At 37.2% G+C, this 12,310-nt stretch overlaps 1 protein-coding gene across 5 annotated transcripts in view; it reads right to left on the bottom strand.

Annotated features, from left to right (window-relative positions):
• cacna2d4b (calcium channel, voltage-dependent, alpha 2/delta subunit 4b) overlaps positions 1 to 12,310 on the bottom strand; it is a 30,387-nt gene that overhangs the window by 15,335 nt on the left and 2,742 nt on the right. For 4 of the 5 annotated variants that reach the window (XM_073868696.1, XM_073868693.1, XM_073868695.1 and 1 more), the window contains exons 2-19: positions 9,548 to 9,629; positions 9,330 to 9,446; positions 9,182 to 9,241; positions 8,630 to 8,792; positions 8,217 to 8,348; positions 8,041 to 8,101; positions 6,983 to 7,133; positions 6,817 to 6,891; positions 4,723 to 4,812; positions 4,497 to 4,610; positions 4,182 to 4,260; positions 3,582 to 3,715; positions 1,860 to 1,877; positions 1,330 to 1,488; positions 983 to 1,057; positions 772 to 858; positions 617 to 688; positions 466 to 527 (exon numbers count right to left, since the gene is read on the bottom strand). In XM_073868696.1, coding sequence (XP_073724797.1) covers positions 466 to 527; positions 617 to 688; positions 772 to 858; positions 983 to 1,057; positions 1,330 to 1,488; positions 1,860 to 1,877; positions 3,582 to 3,715; positions 4,182 to 4,260; positions 4,497 to 4,610; positions 4,723 to 4,812; positions 6,817 to 6,891; positions 6,983 to 7,133; positions 8,041 to 8,101; positions 8,217 to 8,348; positions 8,630 to 8,792; positions 9,182 to 9,241; positions 9,330 to 9,359 — 1,562 coding nt within the window. In that variant the 5' untranslated portion in view covers positions 9,360 to 9,446; positions 9,548 to 9,629. The remainder of the gene's footprint in view (positions 1 to 465; positions 528 to 616; positions 689 to 771; positions 859 to 982; positions 1,058 to 1,329; positions 1,489 to 1,859; positions 1,878 to 3,581; positions 3,716 to 4,181; positions 4,261 to 4,496; positions 4,611 to 4,722; positions 4,813 to 6,816; positions 6,892 to 6,982; positions 7,134 to 8,040; positions 8,102 to 8,216; positions 8,349 to 8,629; positions 8,793 to 9,181; positions 9,242 to 9,329; positions 9,447 to 9,547; positions 9,630 to 12,310) is intronic. The other variant, XM_073868694.1, reaches the window with a different exon arrangement.

Below are 12,310 nucleotides of genomic sequence, written 5' to 3' on the forward strand. Positions count from 1 at the left end.
AGCTGGGTCGTTCAACTGAAAATGCTGTTTTTTTAATCCAAAATGCTAGGTTGTTTCAACCCAAAATGCTGGGTCGCTTCAACTCAAAATGCTCGGTCACTTCAACCCAAAATGCTGGATCATTTAACCTAAAATGTTGAATCGTTTCAACCCAAAATGCTGGGTCGTTTCAACCCAAAATGCTGGATTGTTTCAACCCAAAATGCTGGGTCGGTTCAACCCAAAATGCTGTGGCGGTTTAAAACCCAAAATGCTGAGTCGTTTCAACCCAAAATGCTGAGTCATTTCAACCCAAAATGCTGGATCGTTTCAATCCAAAATGCTGGGTTGTTTAATCAGTTGTTGGGTCAAATAGAAACACTTTCTGGGTTAACTGAACCCGACGGCTGGGCTCGTCCCTTTTTGACACAGTACTGAGTTGAAAATAACCCAGCATTTTTTTAAAGAGTAGGAAGCATGTCATACCTAAAAGGAGTCTCGTTGATAGTTGTGTAGAAATAATCATTTTTTAGAAACAAGGGTCTTTTCTGGAATGTACAAATAATATAATTTTGTTATTTTCTATTATTTATTGGGTGAAATGTCACTAGGACCAATTCTTATATAAAAACCTCACCTCTTTATCAACAGCTGCCCTCACATCTAAAGTCAAAGTACCGGTTTCTCCTTTCACCATGGCTGTTCTTAGCTGTGAAGACAACAGGACATCATGAAGACTTAAAACAGTGAAAATACCTACAGGGTGTGTGTGTTTATGTGCGGACAACTCACACTGTCTTCTTTGTCTTCCCATTCTGCCTCTGACAGATCTACACTGTTGTAGTTCGGCTTAGGCTTTAAAATCTTCCCATCATAGTACTGTTACCAAACAACATGGAAGAAGCAAGTGAGATAATTCATAAATATTAGTTGATTGCAGGTCAATATCTACAGGTCAGGTTACCTTGTGATCAAAACAGTAAGAAGATTCAGATAGACTCACCAGAGGTCTCAAATCAGGGTGTGCCAGGATGTATCCATTGTTTGTGATGAGGAACGCATAGCCATGTGTACCAAGCTAAAGGATTCATGAGCACTGTGAGCATTTACTAAATGATGAACAGTGCTACCAAAATCTTATATGTGACCCCTGTCTGTGAAATTCAAGTTAAAGTCTCATAATCTAATGATGAGATTAGGAGCATCCAAGTTTCAAATCAATATTATAAGATTTATTTTCACATGTTTTTTTATTATGTGGGATGTAGGAGTAAACTTAAGCTGTGTTTTCACAGACAGGGTCACACTGGATATAAGGAAATGTTAAATGAACGAAACCATATATTATACCTTATATCGTGGGGCTATTTTCATGACTTCCAAAAGAGGGATATCAGTTCCCACAACTCCTAGCAGTATGCCATGAGAAAGTGTTTCTTTCTTCTTACTGAACACTGGCATGGCCACAGACGTCATGAGCAGCAGACTGTGTGCTTTGCTTTTGAACACCTAAGGGAGAAATGTAATAACTTACTCTGTCTCAGTGACAATTTTACTTATTGGCCAACGTCATAAATCCTTACTTCAAAAACCTGCCCCTTATTTTTCATGACTCAATGCGCTGACTTTAATTGGTTGAATACTTGACCTCATAAGATTGACTTCAGGAGATGAATGACAACAAACAGTAGGGGGAGTCATAATACTGGTATTCTGGCCAGGATCTAGCCTACAACAATAGTCATGGACCACAGGCTAAATATCTAAAGTCTTTGTCTTCTATTTAGGCATTTCTATTTGAGCAAGTACTATGGCTTATGTGACATGAATGTAGTCCAACAGGCTACTGGAGCTATTCTACGGTCTCTAAAACTCATTACCTCTTTAGTGTTAGGAAGCTGTGTGATGAAGATAAAGGTGATGGATAGAACATAGTTAGCACAAATAAAACAACAAATTCACTGTAGCTGGTATTAACATCTGTACTGAATCTCGTGACACATGGTGTAAATGTGGACAAACACGTTACATGATCTGATCACGTAAACATATACAAGCCATCAAGAGTCATTGAAATGTGTGACCCTGGACCACAAATAAGGGTCAATTTTATGAAAATGAGATTTTAATCATCTGAAAGCTGAACAAATAAGTTTCAATTGATGATTGGTTTATTAGGACAATATTTCAATATTGAAAATCTGGAATCTGAGGGTGCAAAAAAATCTAAATATCGAGGAAAAAAGTTCTTCAAATGAAGTCCTTAGCAACATATATTACTAATGATAAATAATTTTTTAGATTTTACGGTAGAAAATTTACAAAATATCTTTATGGAACATGATCTTTCTATATCCTATTGATTTTGGCATAAAAAATGAATAATTTTTACCATACAATGAATTGTTGATTTATTGCTACAAATATACACGTGCGACTGGTTTTGTGGTCCATGGTCACATTTATACCTCTGGCAGATGCTTTTATTCTTTTATCAGTATAGACCCTTTTACTGTTTGTACACAATGATGACGTGGCAGCGTATGCGCGCGCATTTAGGCAATGGAAGTATGGCAAGAATCAGCAGTGAAGCAACACAGACAGAGAAAGTTATTTTAAAAAGTTGACTTTATCAACTTTTTCAACACAGCTACCAGATCCGTGTACTATAGTGGAGTGGATAGAAGACGTTAGCAGATGGCCAAAAATAAAGTTGCCAGATACATATATATATATTATAGTAGTGCAACCAAATGCAACAACCAGTCATTTTGATGCTGGGAAACCATTTTAATAAACTTTCTGAGTTGCTAACATGTTAGAACCAATGGGGAATAACACCACTTCTGTTGCCGTAATGCGCGCGCAGGGTCTATTTGTTCCCTGGGATCGAACCCATGGCCTTCAAGCTGCTAACACAATGCTCTTACAATTTAGCTAAATGTGAGAAAAAAACTTAAAAATCTATTGGCACGCTATGTGAAATTGACTGAAAATTATTTTAAAGAGCACCTATTGTATAATTCACGTTTTTAAATCTCCTTTGGTGTGTAAGTGTGTGTTAGTACATGTTAACGATATATAAAAGGTACAAACCCTAAAGTAAACGATTACGCGAGTTATCATCAATGTAAATCTCTTTTTTTGGACTACAACAAACATACGGATTGTAGGCAACAGTTTACTTCCTGGGATTGGTGATGTAGACAAGACCGACATTATCATAATTCCTCCCCCTTCGAACTCCTGTCAGCATTGTATCTTTCAAACATAATAAGGGGGATCACATTTCTGGCTGACGTCAGAGGTATTCAGGCCAATCACGACGTACAGATTAGCGGGCCAATCAGGGGTTCATCATTCAAATCGACGAGTTTTGTACAAAATCAGTGCATTTCAGGAAGAGAGTGAAATCTGGAGCTACAAAAATACGGTATGTGGAAAATAATGTGTTTTTTGAACCATAAACCACGTGAACACATTGTATTACACCAAATACACAAAATAACATTGTTTTTAGCAATGAAATAGGTGCACTTTAATCTGATCTAACTTCTTAAAATTAATATTTTTACTGGCTTTTAGCACAACATTACACTTACCACACTGTCCATATACGCCTCAGTCCAGATGATGTCATGGTCATGGTTGATGACCATTGGTCGACTAAGAACATGAAGATACTCCATAACGTTCTCCTGTACATCAGCCAGTGTAGAGACGTGAGTATAATATCCTGCAAAATTAAACACACCATAAGATTTTAAAGACTGTAATTTCTCACTGTAATAAAAGTATGTGGGAAAAAACATGTTGATGAAAATTAGACCAGTGAAACAAAAAAAAAAACATTCATATCAGGCAGTGGCTCAGTACTGTTAAAAAAACTGTATTTTTTTTTGCTAAAAATTAACAAAAATCATTCATTCAACAAGCAAATAAATGTTTTTATTTAATATTTCCTTATATTACCCTGAACAATAAGCTCATAATAATGACTTATAAATATAGCTGCCAGGTACAATTTAGACAGGTATTTGGCAGGTAATGTCAGTTTGAGATCATTTTACTTAAACCCATGTAAAAAAAAATAAAAAATACAGTACAGTGATGGCAAAAGAGAGGAAGATTAATTATAACTTAATTGTAAATGTCAATCAAAATAATTCATAACAGTCCACAATTGCATAGGAAATACACACCCTTATTGTTGCAGGCAATCCATTTGGTGTTTTCTGAGAAGGTCATATCTCTGCCAATAAGATAAGTAAAAACACGAACCTGTAAAACACCATGACAACACCATTTATGTTTAGTTACTGTAATTGTATCACTATTCCCAAGAAAACGGCAGATTGTACATAACAGATAATATATTATCAACAACATTTTAACACAAATAAATCTCTTTCTGTGTTTTTCACAAACACAAATATCAACAAAGTGTGTAATAATCTCTGTATATTAAGTAAATGTAAGTTCCATTCCATTTACAAAGCGAGCAGATTGTGTGTTACCTTCCTGTCAGGCCAGTTGAACTCTTCAAACACAGATTGGAAATCCTCCATGGCTCCATCTGTGATCAACATAATTGCTTGGTTGCATAGACTGCCCTGACCATTTGCTCTGGCCTACAGGAGACAGGAAAAGAAACCGAGGAAGCATGCTGACGGCTGGCACTGTACGCATATGTTTGAATATGTATGTGTATCCGATTATACCAATTTTGGGAATGATACTAACGTCAGCAAGGATGCGGAAAGACTCCTTCATGGCTTTTTTGACGGTTGCTTCTCCCTTCACTTGAAGTTCATCTATAAGCAGTTTGAAATGCTGAAAGCAAAGTAAGAGTAGGGTGAAACATTTCAAACAACATTGAAATCAAATGTGATATAGTAGTGTGTGTATTGTAACAGCAAAAATGGAAAAACATTGGATAAGGTTAGGATCTTATGTTGCTGTCATCCAGGGTATTTCTTGGAGGATCTGTATCAGCAGCTCGAGCAGATGTTGGGTGACGTTCAATATCATTACCAGCTCAGCTGATGCATCAGCATTTTAAGCCCCGGTACATGCTTTATATTCTTTAAATCCAAGTCAAACAGATGGGTCAACAAGAAACTGTTTTTTTAACTCACATGAGTGACACAAAATAAAAATATTTGCAACGTACAATGGGTTCAGTATCCAATCGCGCTGTAATTCCGTATCTGACTGTAATTCCAGAGATTAGAGTACGTCCCTACTTGCTCTCTGATATATAACAAACAAATAAGCACATCAGATCACTCACACACTAGGTTATAACATGACTAAAAGCAACAACAGAAAGAGGATGGGACTAGTGTCACAGAAAAAGCTCAGTTTGGGTAAAAATGCAATATAATTAAGTTATTTGCACCATAAATTTGCTTTAACTGTAAACACTGTGATACTATTAAAACATTGCTGTTTGTTTTTGTTAAAGGTGCAATGTGTAACTTTTAGAATAATATCTTGACATAAATGCAATATACTATACATAACTATATTATTAGTGGTATATAAAAACCTTACATAACGAACTGTATTGTTTTTATTACCGTAGTAAATAGGCCCGTTTTTATCTACATACACAGCGGGTGCCCTTACATGGAAGTCGCCGCTATGTTTTAACAGTAGCCCTAAATGGACAAACTGTTCTACAGAGTGCGTTTTGTCTCTACAGTACATTGACGACGACATGTTTGTCCTGTGACAGCTACCGTAGCTTCTCATTGCATTTCCAAATTGAGGTTGGGTGCAATTCGCAATCTCACTGCTAGATCCTGCTAAAAATCCCATACAGTACCTTTGGCTTAAAGGAAGGCTCCACCGTTTTTCAATGTTTTGCTGTGTTCTTGCCTCAACTTAGACGAATTGATACATACCTGTCTTTTTTCAATGTGTACACTTAGTTTGCAGCACTTCGACCTTGGCGGAGTGCTGTAGTCAGGAGTACTCAGGAGTGATTATGTTACTGCGTGCCGAGGTCAAAGTGCTCCAAGGGGGTTTTTTCGTCCCTGGGAAAGTCAGCCAACTTTGGCTTAACTTAAGCACTTTACTGTATATGTTACATTATTACTACGCTCGCTTGTACGGTTTATCCTTAGCCGCAATATTCTACTTCTTATATTATCTACTGATTTTCTGTGTTCTCCCCTACCTTTACTCATGTTAAGCTGCTTTGCAACAATTAACAATTGTGAAAAGCGCTATATAAATAAAATTGAATTGAATTGCTGAAACTAAGTGCTCTTCCGCCATTCAATATAGTTCTTATTTTTTACCCGCTTAAAAAATCGCCACGTTTTATTTTGTGCCACCATACTTACTCGTGTAACTACTCATGTAACAGTCTTTAAATAGGGAAAACATGGAAGTGTTTGGTGGCTTCTAAATTCATCCCTGTTTGGATCCTAAGGAATGAATGGGGCTAGGCTAAATGCTAACACATTCACGACGCGCTGTACAAAGATTAAGTGCACGCATTGAAAAAAGATAGCTACTTATTAATTTGTCTAAGTTGAGGTAAGAACATAGTAAAATATTAGTAAAATATATATATATAAAAACTGTGGTGTTTTCCTTTAAACCAAGTTTTGGGAGGAACTATCGGTTTAGAACAACAGCAAACTATAGTACAACAAGTGCAACAAGTAGAATAATCTGAAAAAAATATATATTGTTTTTAAAAAAATGTGTACGAGGTTTACATGAGTGCATTTGGGGGTATGGCAGTGAACAGGTATCTTGCTTGGGTAATTGGAGTCATTGGCTTAGTTCCTCAGGATCAGGTAAAGTGGATAATCGACTTACCTCGCGATTGTCCAAGTCTGCCTGCACCAATGTTCCTTTAAAACAGGGCTCCACATAGCGGACATAATCGCTGTACTAAGAAGAAGGCATACATAATGGCGACATTGTATTTTAATATGCAAAATAACAAAAGTGATAATACATGAAAATCAAAGAATGCTCTTACTGCAATAATATTGACAAAGTCATTTTCGCCAAGAGTGTCCAGGATAGTGTTAATGGTGTGTTTGGCAATGGTCATTTTCAGACCCTTCATACTGCCACTGACATCAACCACGATGACGATATCCTTAGGAGAGGTGGCAGCCTGGATATACCTTCAACAGAAGAAGGGAGGATTTTTTTCTGGTTTGGGACCACTAGGGACAGGCTAAATTAAATCTTACTGCAATAAAAAATTAACTGCTAGCTACAAATGTTAAATGCTTGTTAAGACATAGGTTTTATGTTAGTCTTAGGGGTCTTCAAACTGGAAAGGTGGGTCACACAAAGTCACTTCACTATAAAAATGCTGGGTTATTTTTAAACCAGTGTTGGGACAAAAAGGGACACTGGTTAACAAGTTAACCCTTTATATTAGACCTAGCATTTTGGGATAAAACAACCCAGCATGTCGGAGCCGATGGTGTAGTGGGCAGGGCTCCGACATGTGGTGCTCGATTACCCGCTCTTGGTCATTTGCCGATCCCATACCCCCCTCTCCTCCCTGTACTTTCCTGTCCTCTCCTAGCCTCACTGTTTAATAAAGGCAAAACTGGCCAAATATATATATATATATATATATATATAAACAGCATAGGTAAATGAAAACCCAACAGGTTGTTTTTTAGTCATGTCATTTTCGTACTGATGTGTTTATCCCGATTTATAAAAATAATTTACTACCAAATAAGCAGTCGCGTATGTAGGCTACGTCAGTCCTACTAACCTGGCGGATGAGCTGCTAACCACTTAAGAATGAGATTAAAGTCTTTTAGTGGGATCAGGGCCTAACTGGCTGTGCTACCACAAGCAGACATTTGGGTGGCATCCACACAGATAATCCTGCATTGCACATTGCATCAGGGACTTTGTTGAATATAGATGCATGCAAAAATCCACTATACATTTATCTAAATACAATGTCATACCAAAATCAGCAATTTCTCACGGAAATGTTACATTGTGTACTTTATGTATTTGTATGACTATTTCTGTTCAAGTCAAGAAGCTTGTTGGTCTCACCAGTTTCTGTTTCTGCAGTCGAACGAAACAACGCCATTTGAATCGGGGGTCCATTTTATTCCTAAGTAATGATAAGACAAGCAAAACTGACTCTTAACACTGTAGTCTAGCTGTAGTTTACATTGACGTTGCAGGAACAAGCTATGCTAAATTATGAAAGCAGAATGTTATCATGCCTGGATAAAGTCTGAAGAACCCTGTTGAGCTGCCGAAATATTGCCACGTGAGCGTTGGATCCTTCTGAAAGTTACTTATGAACACGTCATTCAAGGCCTCGGACATATACACTCCATTAAGAATCTCTGGAGCTGGAATTAGCAGGAATGACAGAAAGTGTGTTAGAAATTCCTGCGGCCTGATGTATGAATATTTTTATGGTCATTAAAATGTATGTGCAATAACGATGAATACATCTCAAGTGTTCAAGATCAATCAAAATTGGATACATGACGTTGCTGACTCAAACATTTTGTACAGAAAATTGCAATAATCATGGAGATTCTCTATTAAACAGTTGTAGATTATGTAGATTATTAATTTGAATATCATCCAAATAGCTCTTGTATGGCGTATTTCATTGCAATCATACCTTTGTTGTAGACATTGGTCGGAACCTGGATGGCGCTCATTAAAGTGTTAACGGGAAGCTTGTTGAAATGCTCATTCTCCTCCAGTGGAAATTCACCTCCAAGCTCGATGAAATTTCCCTCTTCGTCCATAGTATTCACCAATAACGAATTGTAATAGTCAAACTGACAAAAGCATATAGCACAAAATACTTACCATACAATATTTTCAGACAATGCAGTGTAAATAATATGTAACCATGGGCCCAAAAAACAGTCATAAGTCGCATGGGTATATTTGTAGCAATAGGCCAAATTTGTATTTGTATCTCACCTAAATCCTGTCCTATCCTAAAATTGACCTATATAGCTTTGTATTTCAGCTAAGTTAAATGTACCATATCCAGTCAGGTCAAAACAATACATACTGTTTTTAAGACACAGTACAATTTTCTAATACAACACATTTGTTTACCCATATGTATACACACTTGTGACAGTAATTCATATGACCTCCAGTGAGCAAGTGAAAGGTGACTGTGGTAACAAGGCCAAAATGTGTTTTAGTTTGTTACCTTTAATGATGCATTGAACTCGTGATACAAATCGGCATCCTCAGCTGTGTCTGCAAGCCTCTGAGTACAAACAGAAAAACAATATTATACTTAATAAAATTTCAATAGCGTATGCAAAGTTGCTTGAAAATATACATTTCATATTGACCTTTACAGATTTCATCTTGCTTCCCAGCATTCTCTCGATTTCATCGGAAAAGTCCAGAACCAGCCGTGCTCCATCCAACTCCTCAATTTTAATAATGGGCTCGACGTCTTTGAGTTTCTGCACAAACCAAGAGGACTTTTACAGCACAAGCATTGCTCTTTGTGAATACATGTCAAGTTTTCCTAGCAGAACAAGATGATACGTATGTGCATGTTTACCTTTTGTAAGAGAGCAGCTCCAGAATATTTTGACGCAATGGCATTTATTTGCTCTGAAAGAGTATTGGCCCATTTTTGAACCCTGAAATACAAACAATCTGCTTGAAAAGTTATGTAGTCGCTACTGAATTAAGCGGGTAGCTGCGCAAACGGCAAACAAAGCAAATCTACTGTACTAAAAAATGGTAAACATAGGAATAGCACAGCCATGAATAAATTATTGTGATAATTTACTCACTCATTACCCAGCAAGCAATTTAGCAATTCAAAGACATCTATTAGCCATCCTAGCACAGTCAAAACGTCTAAAACAAGGCAAAATTTGGGTCTAACTATAAATAAATAAATAAAACCAAACACCTTGTAATCACTGCTGTGCTGAGTTTACTTACATGATGGATATCAAACATCTAATTGGCTAGAAGTGGGTTACTCATTGCCAAAGTATATCGGGTCTATAGTTAACCTAGACGGGGAAATGCGGCTATTGCTTGCTGGGCAAACCCCTATGACTTTTTTCTTCCATGCATGAAACGAATATTAACACTGCTCTGTTCAATGGAAGTGAATGGCAACTGTCAGTCCCTAACAATCCTGCCTACCATCTTTTGTGTTACACAAACCAAATAAGTATGATGCAAATATACATAATAGTCATGGAGATGGCCCCTAATGACTTGATATGATTCCAAGTAATCTATTGATCTCTAAACATTAAAGGACAAGTTTGGTATTTTACACTTAAAGCCCTGTTTTCAGATTGGTTATGATGAAATAGACAGTTTTGACTGAAATTTGGACATATGATGCTGGCCCAAGAATTTTCAGGTTGTTTGTTGTGTCACCCCCCACCTCTACAATGGCTGTATAGGTGCACTGGAACAATCCTTCCTAAAATGCAAAAAACTTTCGTTTACAAAGACATGAAACTCACCTACACAAAAATCGCTGCAAAAGATGCTTTCCAACAGGTGTTTTAGCATTCGTTGTAAACTTGTGGACCTATTTTTCCAAACACCTCACACCTGACATTCTTCCGCTGAGAGCTTGAATAATAGACACTCCAGCCCAGTTGGTGCGATAATCCGCCTTTGCCAATTGCAAGAATACAAACAACGTTCCCGGCGCGGAGTAATACCATACCTCACAGCACATCTAATATCCAATAAAAGTCAATGGAGTTGTTCATAAAATAACGATAAAACCTGTTGGAAAGCATCTTTTGCAGCGATTTTTGGTGAGCATATCAGTGAACTCCCCTGACCACTCGGAGAGTTTTACGTCTTTGTAAACGAAAGTTTAATGCATTTTAGGAAGGATTGTTCCAGTGCACCTATGCAGCCATTGTAGAGGTGGGAGGTGATACAACATACACCCAAAAATTCTCGGGGCAGCATCATATGTCCAAATTTCAGTCAAACCGTTCTATTTCATCATAAACAATCTGAAAACAGGGCTTTAAGTGTAAAAGACCGAACTTGTCCTTTAATTGTGGATTTCGACAAAGAGCAAATCCTGCATTGAAGCACAGTCCAAGCACAGCCAGAATGTAAGTGACTGTAAATTTAGCAAACAAACTTAAATAAATGGTCTATATAGTAAAACTTCCCTGTCATCCTCTATTCGAAAAAGTGGAAACATAAAGCATTTTGGTTATTCTTATAAATTTGAGACAAGACAACTCTCTCGAAAGCCTCTTGTCAGCACTTCTGATGCATGGAGAAGTGACCTCTCCATTAGGTTGTCAGTGTGAAAGCATCTCTGTTGACTTGAGAGAGTCTTGGATCGCGAGGAAGTAAGGAATTAGGTTAATGGCTTGGCAACATTGCGGATTATGACACAATTACAAGTGGCTAGGGAAGGGAAATATATAGGGAATCAAAATCAATTCTTAATTTAATTAGTTATGTAAAATAAAACAAACAATACACATACTAAAAAACAATACTAAAGGAATAAAACATGTACCATATATTCCTAAGTAAGATATTGTGCACGCTTGAAATATGTTTTATGTTGTTACATGGTGAACTAGGCCACAGTACGTGACATAACTGTAAAATTATAATGCATGTGAATAATGTTGATGATAAGACTCGGGGGAAGGCTCACAGGCTCTCATATGAAGTTCCTGTCCGCACATGGCTAACACCCCGTATGACCATCTGTGAGCTAGCTTGTGTTTCTGGCTGTTATCCAGAGGGCATTATCAGAGGTATCAGTTCATCTGCTTAAAGCCAGGACATTAACCTTATAGTTGAAAGTGTTCCTTGCAAATTACACTACTTTAGGTTTTAGGGTCTTGTATGGGCCAATCAGAATCCACCATCATTATGACTCACATTATTATTTTTTTTAAACACCACGACCTACTTTTCAAATGTGATGATGAGAAAATTATGCATGTTTCTATTCACTATAATAATGTTGGAAAAACCAAATACATCCACAAAATGTGTCTCCACCTTAAAATATTTCACTGCCGCTTATGTCGAGAAGTGTCCGCCATCTGCTATGAACGACTTCCAAGTCCCGAGAGAAATACATTTTACACCTCGACAAACTCTGTTGATCAGGGATTTACTAAAAATGATCACACAACTCTCCAATGCAATTTCTCTCCTTGCCTCATTTGAAATTCCAATAGGCATGGACTTAAGCGAAGTGCAAATTATTTCCCAGAAGATATCCAAGGCAGTAACCAAACCACTGGCTAAATACCATCATAAAAACTGTATAGCAGTTACACAATGGAAACAACAT

The sequence above is a fragment of the Misgurnus anguillicaudatus genome, chromosome 6 (genome assembly GCF_027580225.2).
Source record: "Misgurnus anguillicaudatus chromosome 6, ASM2758022v2, whole genome shotgun sequence".
In the NCBI taxonomy this organism is placed as follows: Eukaryota; Metazoa; Chordata; class Actinopteri; order Cypriniformes; family Cobitidae; genus Misgurnus; species Misgurnus anguillicaudatus.